Below are 16,632 nucleotides of genomic sequence, written 5' to 3' on the forward strand. Positions count from 1 at the left end.
ATAAAAGCATCAATTATTTACCCTATGGTAGATGTTGACACAAATCCTCATGCTTACCCAGGAATAGCTCTCATACAGTCAAAGCTTCGCTCCAAAGGAATGAAGCCCTAAGCTATCCTTAGAAGTTGCGTCCTCGACACGAGCCGAATTATACAGACTTATCCCGAATCTCAACTCTCTCCTCCTCGGTACCTAGCATCTGCTTAGGTGTAGCATCCTCCTCAGAGTGAACATTGAGTGATCCAAAGTGCGAATCTAGTTCCTCAAGAGTCTTGTTCTTGGTCTCGGGATAGCAAGCATAGACAAGAATGGCGGCGAAGACGTTGAAGGCCATGAAGATGAAGTAGACTCGAGGTCCAATGCGGGAGACAGCAACGGGCCAAACCTGACCGACGATGATCGAACCGAGGGATGAGCCGGAGGAGGAGATGGCGAGACCCTTGGAGCGGCAGTTGGCGGGGAAGATCTCGGAGGCGTAGATCCAGGCGCAGGGACCGAAGCCCATACTGTCTGTGAAGCTGTTAGCATGTTGGCTGCTTATTGGGTGATTTTATAACTTACATCCAACAGTAAAGAAGAAGATAAAGAAGATATTGACGTAGTTTGCACTCTGGTTGTTCTGGCCGGGATAAGCAGTCTGCAGAGCACCATTGATCTGAATTGTGTTAGCAGCTGTAAGTCAGACTCGTTCGAAGAAACTCACCATCAGACAGAAGGCCATGATGATAGCACCAATACCAAGTGAATGTCTTCGACCCAGCTTATCAATGAAGAACATGGCCGCAACAGTGCAAACCACCTGCACAGTTCCATCGATGCCAGAAGCAAGGAGACTCAATTCTTCAGAGGTACCAGCGGCGATAAAGTTGGTGGGGAGATAGTATCGAATACCAGCAGCACCGCTCATCTGCTGGAGGAAAGCGAGTGACCAAGCGCGCCAGAGTCGAGACCAGAGTGGCTTCTGCTGAATGAAGACACGGGCTGAGGTGATGGAGTTTTCTTGATGCCAAAGGATGTTTGCGCGGATCTCGTCAAGTTCGGGTTGGATTTCGGCGGCAGAGAGACCACGAAGCTTGCAGAGGGACTCGCTTGCGGCTTCGACTTGATCTGTTTCGACAAGCCATCGAGGGCTGATAAGAGTTAGCGGGGAGCGTAAAGGACAACTATGATAGACATACCTCTCAGGAATGAACAAGACACCACCGAGGAAGAGAAGAGCAGGGACGAACTGCATGGCGGTTGAGAGGCGCCATTCAAGGTCAATACCATTGCCGTAGTCCCAGAATGAGTAGCCATAGCCAACCCAGAAAGCCATAGAGATACTGCAACAGTTAGCACTCTAGTCGCTCGATTCGAAGGCCAACTTACCCAGAGACAATTCCAACCTGATTAGCGGCAACGTAAAGACCTCTATGCTTTGCTGGCGAAATCTCACTGAGATAAAGCGGGACAGCGGTGGAAACAACACCCGTTCCAACACCAGCGATGATTCGTCCAATAACCATCATAGCCAGGTGAACAGCACCAGTCTGAATCGCAGCTCCGACGCAGAGGAGGCAGACACCACCGAAACCAGCCCATCGTCGACCGTACTTGTTGTTAATGGGACCCGCAATGAGGGCGAAAGAGGCGAATTGACCAGCGGCGAAGATAGCTGTGATGAGACCCTTTTCGCTGGATGAGGGATGGTCGAGGGCTTTGTTGAAGCCAGGGGACACGTAGATGGTACTCAGAATGCCGATATCGTATCTATAACCCGTTAGTCTCTGGCCAATGCGTGTTGTGAAGTCTCAACCTACCCCCAGAAGATGGAACCCATCGAAATGACGAAGATACTGAAGAAGAGCCAGCCGCTCATCTTGCCTTGCGCGGGCATTGTACCCAACTCGGTAGTCATCTTGATAACAAACAGTTCGAAATAATGATTGAACAAGCTGTGAAAACTCAAGTGTTCGTGCTGTTGAGTTTCCCCGCAAGAAAGTCTGGGGAAGGCATACTTTTTAATCCTTTGTCAAATGGCTCTAAATCTGGGGTAGCGAAGTCGGGTTCTGGATTGAAACAGGGATTTCATGGTATGATTCCGCGTTGCGGGGTGCGCTAAAACAAGAGACGGAGCCTCCGCTTCCTTCTCCTCACTCACCACGGTGGTTCCGTCTGGGGCTCTTGGAATAAGCTATCCCGCTTTGCGATAAGTTCTAAAGTTTGGTTCATAATGAACTGACTATTAGATGCAGGTTCAAGTCTAACGATTTACGAAAAATACTGATTATCACTTGACCCAATTCCCTGCCATGACCGTCAACGGCACCAACGGGGATTCCCCGTCACTCGGCGAACTTAAGCATATCTCGTCGACTCGCTTAACTCCCAGCCTCAGCATTCATACATTCTCTATACTCACAAACCAAAATTTCAGTCGGAGCTTCCGTCCCAGTCAGCACCTGACACTACAATTCCCGCCTGATCTAGATCCTGTGTCGGGACCCCAGAACTTATCGGACCAAGAAAGATGTCTTTCTTTCACACCTTTCAATTTGCAGTATGCTGAGGACGGAAGTATTGAGAGCATCTCGCTGATGGCGCGCAACGGCCGTGTTACCGGCTTGCTGGGACTCCCGAGGCCACATGGACCGTTGGTCGCTAAGATTGTTGAGGTCGGTGGCGGGTTCCCCTCAGAGGTACTGGAACAAACTGGTCAAGCATTGTGCATTGCTGGTGGTACTGGAATCGCGCCTTTCATCGCCATGGCGGCAGCCAAAAACTCCAACAGCAGCGCCAATGACCTGAAGCCTAGTCTCATTTCCAGCATTCGCGGCGATGACTTTGGAGTTATCGAGTATCTCTGGAACCACGAAATACTTCACCCGCAAGATTGGAATGTAGTTCGCATTTTCGTGACGCCAGGAGAAGAAACTGGTGGGATGGCTTCTGGCAGGTCACAGAGCTGGTGGCGTCATCGCTTCAAGGAGCTCTTACATGACCATAGCGACAATGATGTCTTCCGCCTTGGGAGAATGGAGAAGGATGGTTTGGAAGGGTTCAGTAAAGATAGAGATGGCCCAGTGCTCTTTTGTGGGAGTAAGCAATTGGAGTGGCAAGTCAAAATGTGGTTTCTGGGAAAGAAGAATGTCCATTGTACGGAAAGATAGTGAATAATTGTCATGGTGTTCCACTCTGAAATTGTTGAAGAAACTATAATACAACCCCAGAGCCTAGTATTATTATTCCCCATTTAGAACATGGCGCAAAAACGAATACAACACTCTGAATATCTCTGTACAGTTGAGAGCTTGTAAGATGTTTGATAGGTAGCAACGCAGTCCGAATTATGAGAAATTTATGGATGGTAACGACAAACTAAGTCCATAGAAGATGACTCAAGACCGCATAAACCATAAACAATTCCATGTATAATATTGATTCCAAGCTATGTGTCATCTATTCGTAAGCCCGTACTTCAAAAATACCACCAAAAGCATTCTCATCACCATTCAGCTCCAGAACCTCAATACCAAGCTCTTTCAAAGTCCTGCTAGACTCAATGACAACCTCCCTGCGCGACAAGTGATTCTCATCTTCAACATACATCTCTCTCTCTTCACCAGAGAGGTCCAACAGACGCCACTTCTTTACACAGAACGGAATGGTCCGCTCTGGATGACCTCTCAACACCGACTCGAGAGCGTGATCATAGTCTGTATCAAAGTGAACAACAACCTTGTTCACCTTCACAGGCGTATCCCAACCAATCTTGAGAATCTTCCTACCAAAGGAGTCGGCACGAGGAACCCAGCAGTTGGTTCTCTTGGTAGGACGGGGAACGCCATTGCGGATGTTCTCAACTCCCCAAGCCTTCAGAGGTGGATCCAGCGTCAAGGCGAGGTTTTGACCCATGGGCCTGCGAACTGGGGTCCAGCGCTCGAACTCATCGACTCCAACGTCACTAGGTGGACTCTGAGTACATTCGTGCTCAACAGTCATGAGAGCTGATACGCGTGTCTTTGTGGTACAGAGTGCCACTGAATCGTTCTGGAGGAAAGAGAGGAAGACATATTGAGTCTGAGGGTTCTCAACTTTGAAGTCGATAACAAGATCATTCTGTCCTGGTACCAGCGGAAACTTGGTCTCAGCCAGGATGACCTCGGGCGTGTAGTTGTAAGGCTTCTGAGAACCTCGAAGCTGAACCGTCAATACCGTGTTGTCGACTGACATAGCCGTGATAGAGAAGGTAGGAACAGGTCCTTGTGAGAGGGGAAGCATCTGTGCAAGACTTCGGACCAGTACCTTGGGTGGACCATCGGGTGGAAGCTGCGATAGCTCAAAAGAAGATCCTTCAATCTTGGAGGCTGAGCGAACAAGATCTTCAGGGTCGTTGAGTTTGTAACCTGGAATGAACTGGCCAAACCGCATGAGCTCGCGTTGGAAGTTCTTCATGTTGTTCTTCACGAGCAACTCCATGGGGTCGACGCTCTGTTTCTTACATAGAGAAGCGGCGATACCCAAAGCGTTGGCGTTGGCTCCGCACGTTGCCATGACACGAGTAGATGCGAAGGCGACGTGGGATGCTGACATGATGCGGCCTCCGTACATGAGATTGGGAATCTCGGAGCACACCATTGAGGAGAATGGTATTTGGTAGACGCCTGCGAGTTTCAGTAAAAGGAGGCCTCTATTGGGTGATAAACTTACCCTTTGAGTGCCACTGAGTGCAGCCGTCGACTTCAGAGAAGACACCATCAGCGGGGTGGAGATCAAGAGACCAGCCTCCAAAGGACACAGCATCAGTGTGATAGCGCTGCTCAACAATGTCTTGCTGCACCATAATAGTAGGCCCAACTGTAAATGTTAGACATGCTTGCACTAATCTCAAAGATCAACTCACTGAACCTCCTACTCTCCCTCTTCCCCGGAATAGTCCCAACCCACTCAAGCGTCAAATTCTCTGCCTCCGGAAACCTCCCCGAATTCTTAAAATAATCCCAAACTCCATACACAACCTTCCAAAGCTCCCACTTGATCTGCTCCGTATCATGAATAGTATCAAGTCTACCACCATACTCAATCCACCAAAGATTACAGCCCATCTCTTTAGTGCTAAAGCTCTTGAAGCGAGGAATTTCTCCTTCGACGTCTTTGAGAGCGTAGGCTGGTGCAACGTACTTGACAGGCTTGCCGGTGTCTTTGGTGTAGAAGTAGATGGAGTGGCCGAGAAGATGTCCGTACTCGGAAGATGGGGCGAAGAGTTCGTTGAATTCATCGCGCTTTTCGGCGCCGATTCTGAAGGGGGCGCCGGCGAGGAAGGAGAGTGTGCCGTCGCCGGTGCAGTCGATGAATTGTTGAGATTGGACGGTGAACTTGAGAGAGGATTGGGAGTTGAAAGCGCTGACGGAGCTGATTCGATCCCCATCTTTATCGCAACCAATAAGAGCTGTGTTGAGAAACAACTGAATATTCGGCTCCAGTCTCACTTTCTCAAGAAGAATCGTATCAAGAATTAGAGGATTTCCCTCAGGATTTCGATACAAATTGTCGAGTAAAATTTCATCAACAAGACCGCCCTCTCTCGCATAGCGGTTGTTGTTAAACATATGCGACGTAGCTCCAAGGATCCATAATCGGACCTCACTGGAAGCATTGCCTCCGAGAACAGGTCTATCTTGGATGAGAATGACTGATACGCCATTTCTCGCTGCTGCTATGGCAGCGATAGTACCAGCTAGGCCTCCACCGCAGACACAGAGATCTGAGTTCAAGGTGCGGAGCTGGAAGTCGCGGCTTTGTGTTGCTGGCTCGCGACGGAGGACAGGATCGTGGGATATCCTTGCAGGGGCCATGGTAGCGTAATCTGAGTGCTAACTGGCTAGTGGAGTGTTATAATTTGTGTTCAAGTCAAGCTAGGATGATGAGAATGAGTAGGTTACATGCTATGAAATAGTCTCTTTTATTACTCGCAATCGCAAAGCCCGATGATCACCCCCATACAGCCGCCTGCAATAAGTTGTTAGCCAATCTGACGAGCAATATCAACGGAACCGCCGTTAGCTCATCAACTTGCCACTAACACTTTTGCGGTGGTTCCGTCGGACATTCCACTTTTTCCCCGCAACCGAACCCAGAGACTCACATCGGCATGAAGGAGCCGCCTTTGCTCGGTTATTCGATGCTCAGCTAAAGCCATTCAATGGAGAAATTGGTCCTCGCGGTATATCCCTGAGCCCGGTTGAGCTTTTTTTTTGTAGGAATTGGCAATTCAGCACTGGACAGTGTTAGGCTAGTGACGTCGAATTGGCATCCAATAAGCTGCAGAGCCCACCTTACCGCCCTGTAAAACCATGAGCGAGACTGGGGAAGATGTCCAAGGGCGACCCTTACGGAATGTCACCTTACGAGTATCTCAAATCTTTTCGGCCTGTACTTTCTGTAAAGCTCGGAAGATCAAGGTACGTGTATCGTTATACACTCGGACCCGACCAAACCTCATTTTTTTCTAGTGCAATGGTGCAACTCCATCATGTGGTGGCTGCGTCAAGTTTGGCCGACAAGCAACATGTTCTCTCTCAACGGAATCTCCAAACCGTGGACGAGATTATCCAAATTATCTTCGACAAAAGATTGATGCTGCCCAACAACGCCTCAGCCAACACAACGCTAGACAGAACAATCTCACTTCGCCGTCAGATACTGAGCGGTCCAACCGGAATGAATCAGCAGAGACGCATCAACGGTCTATCATCGATTCACTCATAGCAGACATCGGAGCACTTCCCATCATAGCATGTTCATATCCATCAGCCGCAGAAGGGCCGACACTATCTTCACTTGTGCTCGCGACTGCAAGCACCAACCAACTCTCATCAGCCCTGCGGTTAACTCAAGCTGATGATGTTGCACCATGTTTACCCAAGGAGTCAACTGCCTTGAGCCTGGCAAAACATTACTTTGATCAGGTCTACCCACGAATACCTTTCTTCTCCATCCAGGGCTTCTGGGTGCAGTTCGAGCATGTCTTCTCCGGCGTTGATCCTCCTCGCGAGCGAGGACGAGACGGTCCACCGCAAGATCCAGCGAGTGTTCTGACGCCGAGTCAGGATGATCTTGATCGATCTTCGATAAGCCATGGGTATAGCTATTTTACTGTTCTATTGGTGCTAGCTATATCAGCTTCCAGTCTGTCACGAAGTGCCGATAGCGTTATATCTACCCAAGCTCAACGGCTCTTCCGTACAGCATTGACTTTTCGCGAGTCCGCAATCTTACCTAACACAATTATTGGTGTGCAATCAATCTTGTTCCTGATACAGTTCGCCACTCTCAACCCTTCGTTACTTGACGCCTGGTATCTCATCGGTGTCGGCATGCGCATGTGCGTTGATCTCGGGCTGCATCAAGATCCACGGCCTCTTGATTCGGTCGCGACAAGTCTTTTGGAAACAAGACGCCGTCTTTGGTGGAGCATGTACTCTTTCGACCGGTCCATGAGTTTGGGATGTGGACGACCGACCGAGATATCTGACTCGGCTATAAACGTATCCCTGCCCACGTTCAGAATTGAGACATCGGCAACGGCTGTCGAGGTTCACGGCTATCTACAGCGCTATCGTGCATTGCAGATCCAGTCCGAGATATACAATCGCCTGACTAAGTCTCCAGGCTCTGAAACAGGTGATGCGCAATCAGTTCATGAACAACTCAGCAAGAAGTTGGGCGATTGGAAAGACTCAAGCTCACAGCTACCGAACAAGACTCTCATTGAGAGTGAATGGCTGATGGGTCGCATGTTGCTTCTTAGACCATGCAGACTCTTACCTCAACGCACTTATGACGAGCTTGGTGAACTATGGCAAGCAGCTGTTGGATTCATCGCGATATATCGGCGGCTGGTGGAGTCTAACTCGATATTCTACGTGCAGATTGCCTGCGAGAAAGTATACTGGGCTGGTCTTATGGCGTTCTACAGCTACTGGCAGCTCCGCACCAGGATCAATCCAGATGCCAATACAATGCGACGACTCGATGTTTGGATGATCGTCAAGGATGTCATGTTCATCCTTCGGGCGTTGAGTGAGAGATGGGAACAGGGGAAACTTCTGTGTGGGCGGTTTGATGCCGTGAGCACTCGTGTCCTTGAGCTATCAGAAAACGATAGGGGAGATGGTTTGCCTGTTGAAATGCCTGTCGAGTTACAGAATTTGGAACAGTATACAAGCTTGACTGTTGTGTGGGCGTCGGGCGATAATATGGATCGGAGGGATGAACATGCGCTGGACACAAACGAGCTGCGACACTTAGTATCTGAGATGTTATAATTGTAGAAGAACAAGAAAATCATTTCTGGTCGTACATGCTCAGGCGCGGCGATATGTTCACGCGGCTGAATCTCTGCAGGCAGGGGTGAACTTTTTGTCTAATTGCCTTTGGTTACGGAGAAATGAACTATTTTCGATGGTATGTTTGTTGACTAACGTTATTGCTTAGATATGTTCCTCACATTAGCGTCTCGCCCAAGTTAGCGCTGCCTTAACATCTGAAGAGTCTAGCACGAAACGTGTTGCATGCTTGGCTCGACGCCCCAGAATTTCGAGATTACCTACTGAGGGACAACAAGTATCACTGAATTTATGTGACTGAGAAGCTGATTCTTGGTGTTGTTTGTCTATGATTTCGCATACAATCTCCCCTCCCTCTGTATTGACCTACAGAAGCACTGAAACAAATACTTCAAATTCTGAAACGCCGCGGTTAGATATGCGCTCAGTTATTCCTTTACTCTATACACAGATTACATTATAAGTCTATTCAGGTTTCCATTGTTCGTCAATATACAACTCTTATCACATCCTGGTGGTAGCAACTAGACAAGCTTAACCGTTTTGCTGTCCTCGACATTGGCCCAGTATTCCTCAAACGGAAGACAAAGTACACCAATTCGTTTACACTGATCAACAGCTCCAACATGGTCTGTGGCCTCCAAGATTAGTGCAGCACCAATCACTCTCTTTTCCGTGGGAGTCCACATTGACGGTAGGAGTTTCGCTACCAAGATGCAGGTGTAACTCCTGTTGATGATTCCCAAGAAGTTCGTATAATCCAAATATGCGATGCGATCCTCAGGCTTTCTAATACCCTGGACAGCTTCACTCTTAATTGTTTTCCCTTCCTTGTCGAAAGCGTCGGGACCAAAAACAAAATCCAAGTTCAGATCATAGAGGTTGAATGACTTGGCAGGACCACTAATAGTGACACTCCCCTCTAGCATTTGGCCTGAAGTCTGAGGTCCGTTGGTCCTAACCGACCAGGACTCCACCTGAAGCGTTACATACTGATCTTTGTAGTAGGTCATGATCGGCAGAAATGTGATCGGATGAATAGGGGAGGCCCAACACCACGAGGGTCGATTTGCGCCACGCGATGGGTCAGCTTCAGGCTCCTGTCCTCCCCAGCCTATCCAAAGTAGTCCTTGAGGAATAGAGGACTCCCACATTCCCTCTATGTAATCTTGTGGAAAGCGACTTTGGATTCTCTTGGCGATGCCTGACAGCGCGGGGAGCTTATCTCTATAAAAGGAGAAGTTCGTTCCTGAATAAACCTCGACAAATTGGTACCATAGCGTTATAAGCTCATCTTGCTGCTGATTCTCCAAGTTTCTAAAAACAGAAACGAATTCTTCATTTCTGTAACCGTAGACTTTGGGGTCTGAGCTGTTGGGGCTCGCCTCCGTAGTTTTAAGTTCACGACATTCCCATAGTAAACAGCTGGCGCCAAAATGGAGTATTCTTTTCGACAGGACTCGCTCTTGTATAGCCCATCCTCTGGTAAGAAGAGGAACGTTCTGGATACTTAGCTCCCATGAAGGGGACGCTGGCTGAACTTCAACGTGTGTAGTGCCACCAGAGATCTTATTGATCGTGAACGTCACTGGTTGCGGATCGAAGCAGAGCGCAGGTCTGTCAAGGAATAGTCCTTGTTGGGATGATATGGCACCACTTGCAGCGATCGTCAATGTGGCGTTTTCGTAGTATTGTCCGAACCTCGCCGCCTCGTAAGACCAGTCATCTTTGTGCCGCTGGTCATCTGGTCCTTCGCTCTGTAATATGCACAGAGCATCCACCCATAGATACTTATATCCGAGCTTTCTCGTAAAAATAATCGCGTCTTGTACAGTCTTCGCAAGATCATCCCATGGCAGATGTTTCGTCATCTCCACCAGATTGGTTGCCGTCGTTTTGGCGAAATCGTGACCGGAACCCCATGCATAGCTCAAAGCAAGATACTCCATCTCAGATGAAGGGTTTGTGATTATTATCTTTGGAGAAAGTGCCCCATCCTTGGAGCCAACGTGAATGAGTCTTGTTGGTATCGTCTTGATCAGGACTGGACCCCCAGGCTGCATGCCACATTTTTCATGGCTCGTTGAACAGTTCTGTATCCACCTTTTGGCCAACGTAATAGCCTTGTCAACGCCCTCAGCTGATGATAAATCTGCTATTGATCTTATATTGCACGAGTCCCATTCCCCTATGCCTACTTCTTTTTCCTCATGCGTGACAAGTGGCAGAGGGTGCCATCTACTGCGGTCTATGTCTGTTCCAATACCGCACCACACCTTTGGCTCTTTTGGATCTTGGTTGCACGGTGCTTGTCCTTCAGCTGTATCTTTTCTGTAATGACGGAGGACCTTGTATGCGGAAAGATGAATGGCCAATGTCTCAGAACTGCTTGCAGGTAGCACACAAGTATTCAGTCATGATGCGCAACAGATAGTAACAATAGATATTTTGTGTTGAGCAATCAAGGCTGAAATTCCAACTTGACTGGCTTGAAATACCCGTCCAAAGAGCCTGCCCACGCTAGCCACGTGATGATGGCTGACACGACATGCCCGCTTACTACCGAATTGAAGCACGTGAGGCGGTGCTGCTAGGCGGACTGATAAAAATGCAATGTCGAAATAGAAAGACGACTTTAATAGACTAGCTAGGATGTCATGCGTTGAGTAAGAGGAAGATGACGTTGCTCGCTCGAGGCTGAGATGTCCTACTGAAGTGTAGAGCAAATTACAAACTTGGACTTCAATTACCAACTAGAGCTAGACCTCGGATTGCCGATCACGGCTATTTTGAAAAAGGCACCCTACCGGGACGTCTTCTAGGGAGTTGATGTTCGATGGGAAAGAAACCACTGTTCGGCAAATTTGACTGCCTGAGGTAGCGAGAACAAATGGCAGTTTGCTGCACCAATTTGGCCCTTGGTCACACTGTTTTGCTCAACGAGATCCTTCCCCAGTTCCAAAAAGTCTTCCTCGTTCACACTGACGTCTGATACAGTCGCCCATTCTCTAGCTCCGTTGACTGAAATTGCGAATGAGATATCAGCCTTTGGTGAGTTGACTCTGTACTCTGCAAGATGAAAGCAGGTACAGCGATTGAATCCAACGCCGATGAGTAAAACCTTCGCGCTTAGCTCCTCCAAACGAGCTAGGGGACTCTTTTCCCCCAGCATACTGTCCAGACCATGTCCGTCTGTGATAAACGTCGCATTTGCACCAATTGCAGCAAACGAAGTATGAGGGTGCATACTTCTCACTGCACCTGGCCATGTTCTGACTGTCTCAGCCAGCACACCCATGCTCTCACTTCGAGTTGTTTTAGGGTCAAATGCAGGTCGAGTTTCGCGAATAGTCTGCCACCATTTCTCTGGGACGGGCGGGTTGACCCAATTCGATGGATCCGAGTTGCTGCTGGTGTGTGTTGGAACAACAAGAGTTCCGTCGGGTGTAAGGATGTCGAGAAGAGCTTGGGTAAGAGCCTCAGCCCCACCATTGATCCATCCCATGCTCTTAAGAGAGCAATGCACAAGAACTATATCTCCTGGTTTGAAGCCGAGATTTCGGAGGTCCTGAGTAAGAGAAGGCCTGGTGCATAGAGGTCCAGTAAGAGGTGGGGGCATCATAGCTACTACTCGGGGATTAGAAGATTGGCAGAAGTTGGAGATTGTCGAGAAAATGCAACAATAGTAGCGAGGCAGAAATGGAGCCAGCCAAAAGAATGCACTGATTGAAGCCATAGGCTGGAAACTAGCTTATATGGATTTCCCACGCTAAACTATTCGCGCTCCCCCGCCCACTCGAATTTTCAGGACAGATTGTTCGCCGGCTGAGTCATAACAAATTGACGCAAAAGGCTCCAACTAGTCTAAGCAGAGACGGATAGGGGTTTATGACCTGACATTAGTAGATTGATAAGGAAAGATTTATTATAGATTATTTCAATATTGATAATTATTTTAATCCCAAGTAGGGACCATTAATAGTATTTTAGCTTTCTCCATGTTCAGATGACCGAGACTGTAGACTAGGGCTCTTTACCTCAAGGCACATCAGACGCAGAGTATTATTAGTATCAACGCCCCTGCTGCCGTGCTATATAGCTATATAGCTATATACGCCCACAGAAAGTATCGCCGATGACGCGCTTAAGACAGGATGAACCATCCAGGGTTTACAAGCTGATCAGCCACGCTGGAATTCATCCATGGCATCGCTTTTGTTGAAGCTCCAGGCCATTTGTCGCACCACATTGCCCGCCCACTCAAATCGGCCTCACCATCCAAGGTGGTCTGAATGCATCTGGCCATCGAAGTATCCCCGTGACAAACATAGATCCTGTGATGATTCACAACTCCTGCTAGAAAGAAGCGCAACTCTTCGTTGCCCCATGTTTGGCTAATACACCTAAAGGGCATACCATTTGAAGGCATAGATTTAAATATTGCTTGTCAAATGGATCCACTGCTTTATGGGGTTCTAGGGAAGCTGGACTAGGTTTATTGCAGCCGAAGGAAGAATAGAATGGAGACTTTTGACAAAGTGGTAAAGTTTCTAACCGGAGTTCCTAGGAGTTGGTCCCGAGGGGGATTCTTATAAAATTAACTTCCTCACAACTTGTTCTACATTGAGAGCGAGAGTAACAGAAGTAGCCGTGTTTAATTGGTCAACTAGCATCCGGCAGTTGACTAAGGTCGCTGGACGTTAATAACAAAATGCGTGCATAGGACAAGCGAGTCTAGATATCGTAATAATCACTACATATGTCAGGCTGGAAATAGCAATATTTTGAGCAGATTAGGTACAGCATCATCTGGTCAATTTGTTTCGTAGCAATTGCAACGTCGCAATGAAACATTTCGTCTAATGCCAAGCCATTCGTGACGCGCATACAAGACAATAACCTCGTATTAAAATGACGATCATCCGAGTTCCGTCGCGCCTATGCTCGCCTGAAATGACTTTCAATGCAAAGCAATTACCTATATCTCGGCCGAGAGACATCTTCAACGTCATTACGTTCCTGTCAAAGCGTCTTCTCCATGACATCACTGTAAACACTTCTAGGCCCTCGGCCCACGATTTCTTCACCCAAAATGGTCAAGCGGTAACGCGATAAAAATAGTAGCTATTTATATCACAGGACCCTGAATCTTGCCAGCTTTTTAGGCCTGGGCCCTTCTGGATTTAAATCCAGGCTATTGAGATGCTGTGTTCAATTGAGATAGGACCATAAAAAAATAGCCTGAATAAGGGGATGATCTAGCTGAAGGGCCATGCATGCGAAATGCCGAGTTCCGGACGGCACGTAGAATACGAGATTTGGGGATCGTGACCCTCAAGTTCCCCACAAACAACAGGACTCGAGGGCGGATTTGTGAGGGATCGGCGAATGAGGCGATCGACATGCGCTCGAGCATTTTCTGGGGACAATCGCATTACAAAAAGGGAGGGTTTCCTCAATGAAAGTTCACTCTTGATCTCAACAACAACTCAACTTCACTACCATTCAGTACTATAATTCCTCTCTCAACCTAAACAAAACACCAACCTTTTCTTCACAACCACCAAAATGAAGTTCTTCACCACCGCTCTTCTCTCTGCCGCCGCCGTCTCTGGCTACTCCGTCTACGAGGTCAAGGACTTCACCGCTAGCTGCGTCCCTCACAGCACCTTCTGCAAGTCAGTACTATCCCTTCTACTCTTCATAAGAACAAGTCCTAATATAGTTTCTCTAGCTATGAGTTCAAGGTGATCCAGTCCGGATCCATGGAGACCTGGAAGACCCCCGTTCACTGCTCCGCCCACGTCCAGTCCGCCAACTATCTCCTCCCTGATGTCAAGGACGCCAAGTGCAAGGACTCTTCTCGCACCTTCTCCGTCAAGCGTAGCAAGAAGGGCTTGACCTTCTCTGTCTCCCAGCCTGTCAGCCCAATCAGCAACACGGTTGGAAAGCATTTTATTCCCAACAAGCAGCTCTGGCAGTCCAAGGAGCCTAATGCTGAGATCCAGGCTTACAAGGGCCCTAAGGACTTCAAGCTCAACGCCGTTGAGTGACTTGGGATTTAGATCTTGGTGATTTGGGGACCACTTCATTTTTTTTCGTTTGAAAGACGCAGGCGTGTTGATTGTATTTGAACTATATTTTAGACTAGACTTTTAGGTATCTGAACATTCATCTTTCGATTCTCATCATTCGTAGTACGTTCCATAAAAGCCTAGAACTTAAATTCTGCACAGTCTTCCATTCTGTGTCGGGATACCGTCAACTTGATCAGTGACGTACCATCGCTCGCTTCCAACACCCTGCAGTGCATAAAAGAGCCCATACGGATCAACCTTTTCCTTGATGGACAAAAGCCTCTTATACTTGTCAGTGCCGTAGAACGATTGTTGGAAGTTGGGTTCTGTTACGTCCGCTTCAGAAGCATACGCGCCACCGCCAGGAGTCACTTCCCTCCATGGTTTCATCCAGTCATTGGTCAATGTCTTACTCTTCTCAGCAACCACATCCCAGGAACTTCCTTCGGGATAGTCGATGACGGAGATCGCCCACATGGCTGCACTTCGCCATGCAGGGTTCACGGCATTGTCGGGGTAAGGTCCTGGACCTCCGGTGATGCCGAAGCCAATGATCTGCCCGCCCTTGTCTGAGAGACTCTTGAGGGCATCGAAAGTCTTGTTGAACTTTGCAGCATCTTTGAAGTTTTCACTTATTGTATTGTTTAGCGAGCTATGTGAGCAGAAAGACGAAAAGAATACTTACGTAGGGAAGAGGCGACCAGCTGTTTTGGTCTTCGCACCGCCCACAACCTCACGGGGGAACCCAGCTGCCCAAGCACCGTAGTAGCTACTATGCTCCGACTCTGTAACATTGAACTCGATTCCAAGATCCTTCCACGTTTGGAAGAGAGGCGCAACGAGAGTCTTCAGCTCGACGAGAGTATGGTTTGGTGCGAACCATGGGAAGAACGAGAAAGCTAGCAAATCACCCTCTCCGTGGGTCACAGCCCAGTACTCGTAATTGCCAGCAGCATTAAAAGTTGGAATGAGTTCCCAATATGCTCTCACTGCTCTCCAGAAAGTGTTGTATGAGACTGTATTACTGGTGGTGAAGGAGAAACTCATGATGGCAGCCTTGATCTTGGGAAAGACTTTGACAGTGTATGAAGTCACGACGCCAAAGGTGCTTCCTCCACCACCGCAAAGAGCCCAAAACAGATCAGTGTTTTGGTGCTCGTTGGCAGTAACAAAGCGACCATTGGCAGTAACGACTTCAATACTTAGAACCTGCGTCATGTTAATCCAGCCCAATTCAACAGTATGATAGGGGCTCAAACTACCTGATCCGCGCCCATACCGTAGAGCGGCGACATGGGAGAGTGTCCACCACCAGCTAAGAATCCACCAGCATAGCCGACGCTCATACCTTCACCACCAACAGCAGTAATGCCATACCTCTCAGCAGCTTCATAAAGCTCAGAGCCGATGACGCCAGCTCCCACCTTCAGGGCGGGCCCGCTGTAAAACTTGGTCTTGTAGCTCTTCAAGAACTGAATACTCTTGAAGCGCTGCATCCAGACCGATAATGCACCAGCACCAGCAGACCGACCATTAAAGTCGTGGCCAGTATTCTTGATGACAAGTCTCAAGTTCATAGATCGTGCAAAGTTGACAGCCAACTGCAAGTGAGCGACATTTCGTGCATCAACGACATATGAAGGATATCCGCCAAGGGTACATCTCCCATCGGTCTTCTCACCTGGTTGACATGTGCGACCTTGGTAAAGCGGCCACATGACAGACGATGGGTCGGCGATACTGAAGCGGGGTCAACTGGCGCTCTAACAAGGGATCAAAAGACCTACTGCAGAGAAGAGTTGCTCCATTGGTCCACGACACGACTACATTCTACCTTGTCATAAGAACCAAGGTTGCGGTAGCATGGGGCTGCGATTGGGACAGTCTTGATCAAAGCGCCACCAGTGATAAGATCAAGCAATTTCCAGACAGAACTGGAAGGCCAATTGCGATCCTCAGGGAAGGTCTTACATTTTCCCAGTACGTGGTGAGTCGTGCTTCGGCCTTTCGAGGTGCTATTCGGATAGAAAAGAGAGGCGTGTGAGGGATCGATCTCATCAAGGGCTGAGAGGGAGGTATCTGTCAGTTGAAACGTCTCTTCCTTCAGGTAATCGCCCTGGACATGCTCGCCGACCTCTTTGGCTTTGCTGGGAGCTGCATGGACAGAGGCAAGAAGAGCGAGCAGACTGCCCAGGATGCTTGGAGTCATCTGCATGGTGCTACTGCTC

General features: G+C 48.5%; 8 protein-coding genes across 8 annotated transcripts; 3 read left to right on the forward strand and 5 right to left on the reverse strand.

Moving 5' to 3' along the window:
- Positions 1-148: 148 nt before the first annotated feature.
- FOXG_04010 (uncharacterized protein) lies at positions 149-1,897 on the reverse strand (the record flags this gene model as incomplete). The annotated part of the gene is made up of 6 exons (XM_018381882.1): positions 149-510; positions 562-655; positions 704-1,130; positions 1,179-1,322; positions 1,369-1,749; positions 1,800-1,897. 6 exons carry the CDS (start codon positions 1,895-1,897, stop codon positions 149-151), a joined length of 1,506 nt encoding a protein of 501 aa, XP_018238487.1.
- Positions 1,898-2,291: 394 nt separating this feature from the next.
- Positions 2,292-3,149, forward strand: FOXG_04011 (uncharacterized protein; the record flags this gene model as incomplete). The annotated part of the gene is made up of 1 exon (XM_018381883.1): positions 2,292-3,149. One exon carries the CDS (start codon positions 2,292-2,294, stop codon positions 3,147-3,149), a length of 858 nt encoding a protein of 285 aa, XP_018238488.1.
- Positions 3,150-3,438: 289 nt separating this feature from the next.
- On the reverse strand, positions 3,439-5,834 carry FOXG_04012 (uncharacterized protein; the record flags this gene model as incomplete). Its single annotated transcript, XM_018381884.1, has 3 exons — positions 3,439-4,643; positions 4,690-4,836; positions 4,883-5,834. 3 exons carry the CDS (start codon positions 5,832-5,834, stop codon positions 3,439-3,441), a joined length of 2,304 nt encoding a protein of 767 aa, XP_018238489.1.
- A 309-nt stretch (positions 5,835-6,143) lies between these two features.
- FOXG_04013 (uncharacterized protein) lies at positions 6,144-8,341 on the forward strand. Its single transcript, XM_018381885.1, has 2 exons — positions 6,144-6,440; positions 6,492-8,341. Exons 1-2 carry the CDS (start codon positions 6,333-6,335, stop codon positions 8,304-8,306), a joined length of 1,923 nt encoding a protein of 640 aa, XP_018238490.1. The 5' UTR covers positions 6,144-6,332; the 3' UTR covers positions 8,307-8,341.
- A 510-nt stretch (positions 8,342-8,851) lies between these two features.
- On the reverse strand, positions 8,852-10,276 carry FOXG_04014 (uncharacterized protein; the record flags this gene model as incomplete). The annotated part of the gene is made up of 1 exon (XM_018381886.1): positions 8,852-10,276. One exon carries the CDS (start codon positions 10,274-10,276, stop codon positions 8,852-8,854), a length of 1,425 nt encoding a protein of 474 aa, XP_018238491.1.
- Positions 10,277-11,048: 772 nt separating this feature from the next.
- Positions 11,049-12,006, reverse strand: FOXG_04015 (uncharacterized protein). Its single transcript, XM_018381887.1, has one exon. The coding sequence runs from the start codon at positions 11,947-11,949 to the stop codon at positions 11,146-11,148; it is 804 nt and encodes a 267-aa protein (XP_018238492.1). The 5' UTR covers positions 11,950-12,006; the 3' UTR covers positions 11,049-11,145.
- A 1,795-nt stretch (positions 12,007-13,801) lies between these two features.
- Positions 13,802-14,516, forward strand: FOXG_04016 (uncharacterized protein). The gene is made up of 2 exons (XM_018381888.1): positions 13,802-14,005; positions 14,062-14,516. Exons 1-2 carry the CDS (start codon positions 13,896-13,898, stop codon positions 14,378-14,380), a joined length of 429 nt encoding a protein of 142 aa, XP_018238493.1. The 5' UTR covers positions 13,802-13,895; the 3' UTR covers positions 14,381-14,516.
- Positions 14,517-14,548: 32 nt separating this feature from the next.
- Positions 14,549-16,619, reverse strand: FOXG_04017 (uncharacterized protein; the record flags this gene model as incomplete). The annotated part of the gene is made up of 4 exons (XM_018381889.1): positions 14,549-15,035; positions 15,090-15,613; positions 15,667-16,144; positions 16,192-16,619. 4 exons carry the CDS (start codon positions 16,617-16,619, stop codon positions 14,549-14,551), a joined length of 1,917 nt encoding a protein of 638 aa, XP_018238494.1.
- Positions 16,620-16,632: the final 13 nt, after the last annotated feature.

The sequence above is a fragment of the Fusarium oxysporum genome, chromosome 4, assembly GCF_000149955.1.
Source record: "Fusarium oxysporum f. sp. lycopersici 4287 chromosome 4, whole genome shotgun sequence".
Classification (NCBI taxonomy): Eukaryota; Fungi; Ascomycota; class Sordariomycetes; order Hypocreales; family Nectriaceae; genus Fusarium; species Fusarium oxysporum.

Excerpts from the sequence above, each read along its gene's own strand:
- FOXG_04013 (XM_018381885.1), top strand. The coding sequence starts at position 6,333 with ATGAGCGAGACTGGGGAAGATGTCCAAGGGCGACCCTTACGGAATGTC. Across the intron at positions 6,441-6,491 it reads GTAAAGCTCGGAAGATCAAG|TGCAATGGTGCAACTCCATC; the intron begins GTACGTGTATCG and ends ATTTTTTTCTAG.
- FOXG_04015 (XM_018381887.1), bottom strand. The coding sequence starts at position 11,949 with ATGATGCCCCCACCTCTTACTGGACCTCTATGCACCAGGCCTTCTCTT.
- FOXG_04016 (XM_018381888.1), top strand. The coding sequence starts at position 13,896 with ATGAAGTTCTTCACCACCGCTCTTCTCTCTGCCGCCGCCGTCTCTGGC. Across the intron at positions 14,006-14,061 it reads CCTCACAGCACCTTCTGCAA|CTATGAGTTCAAGGTGATCC; the intron begins GTCAGTACTATC and ends TAGTTTCTCTAG.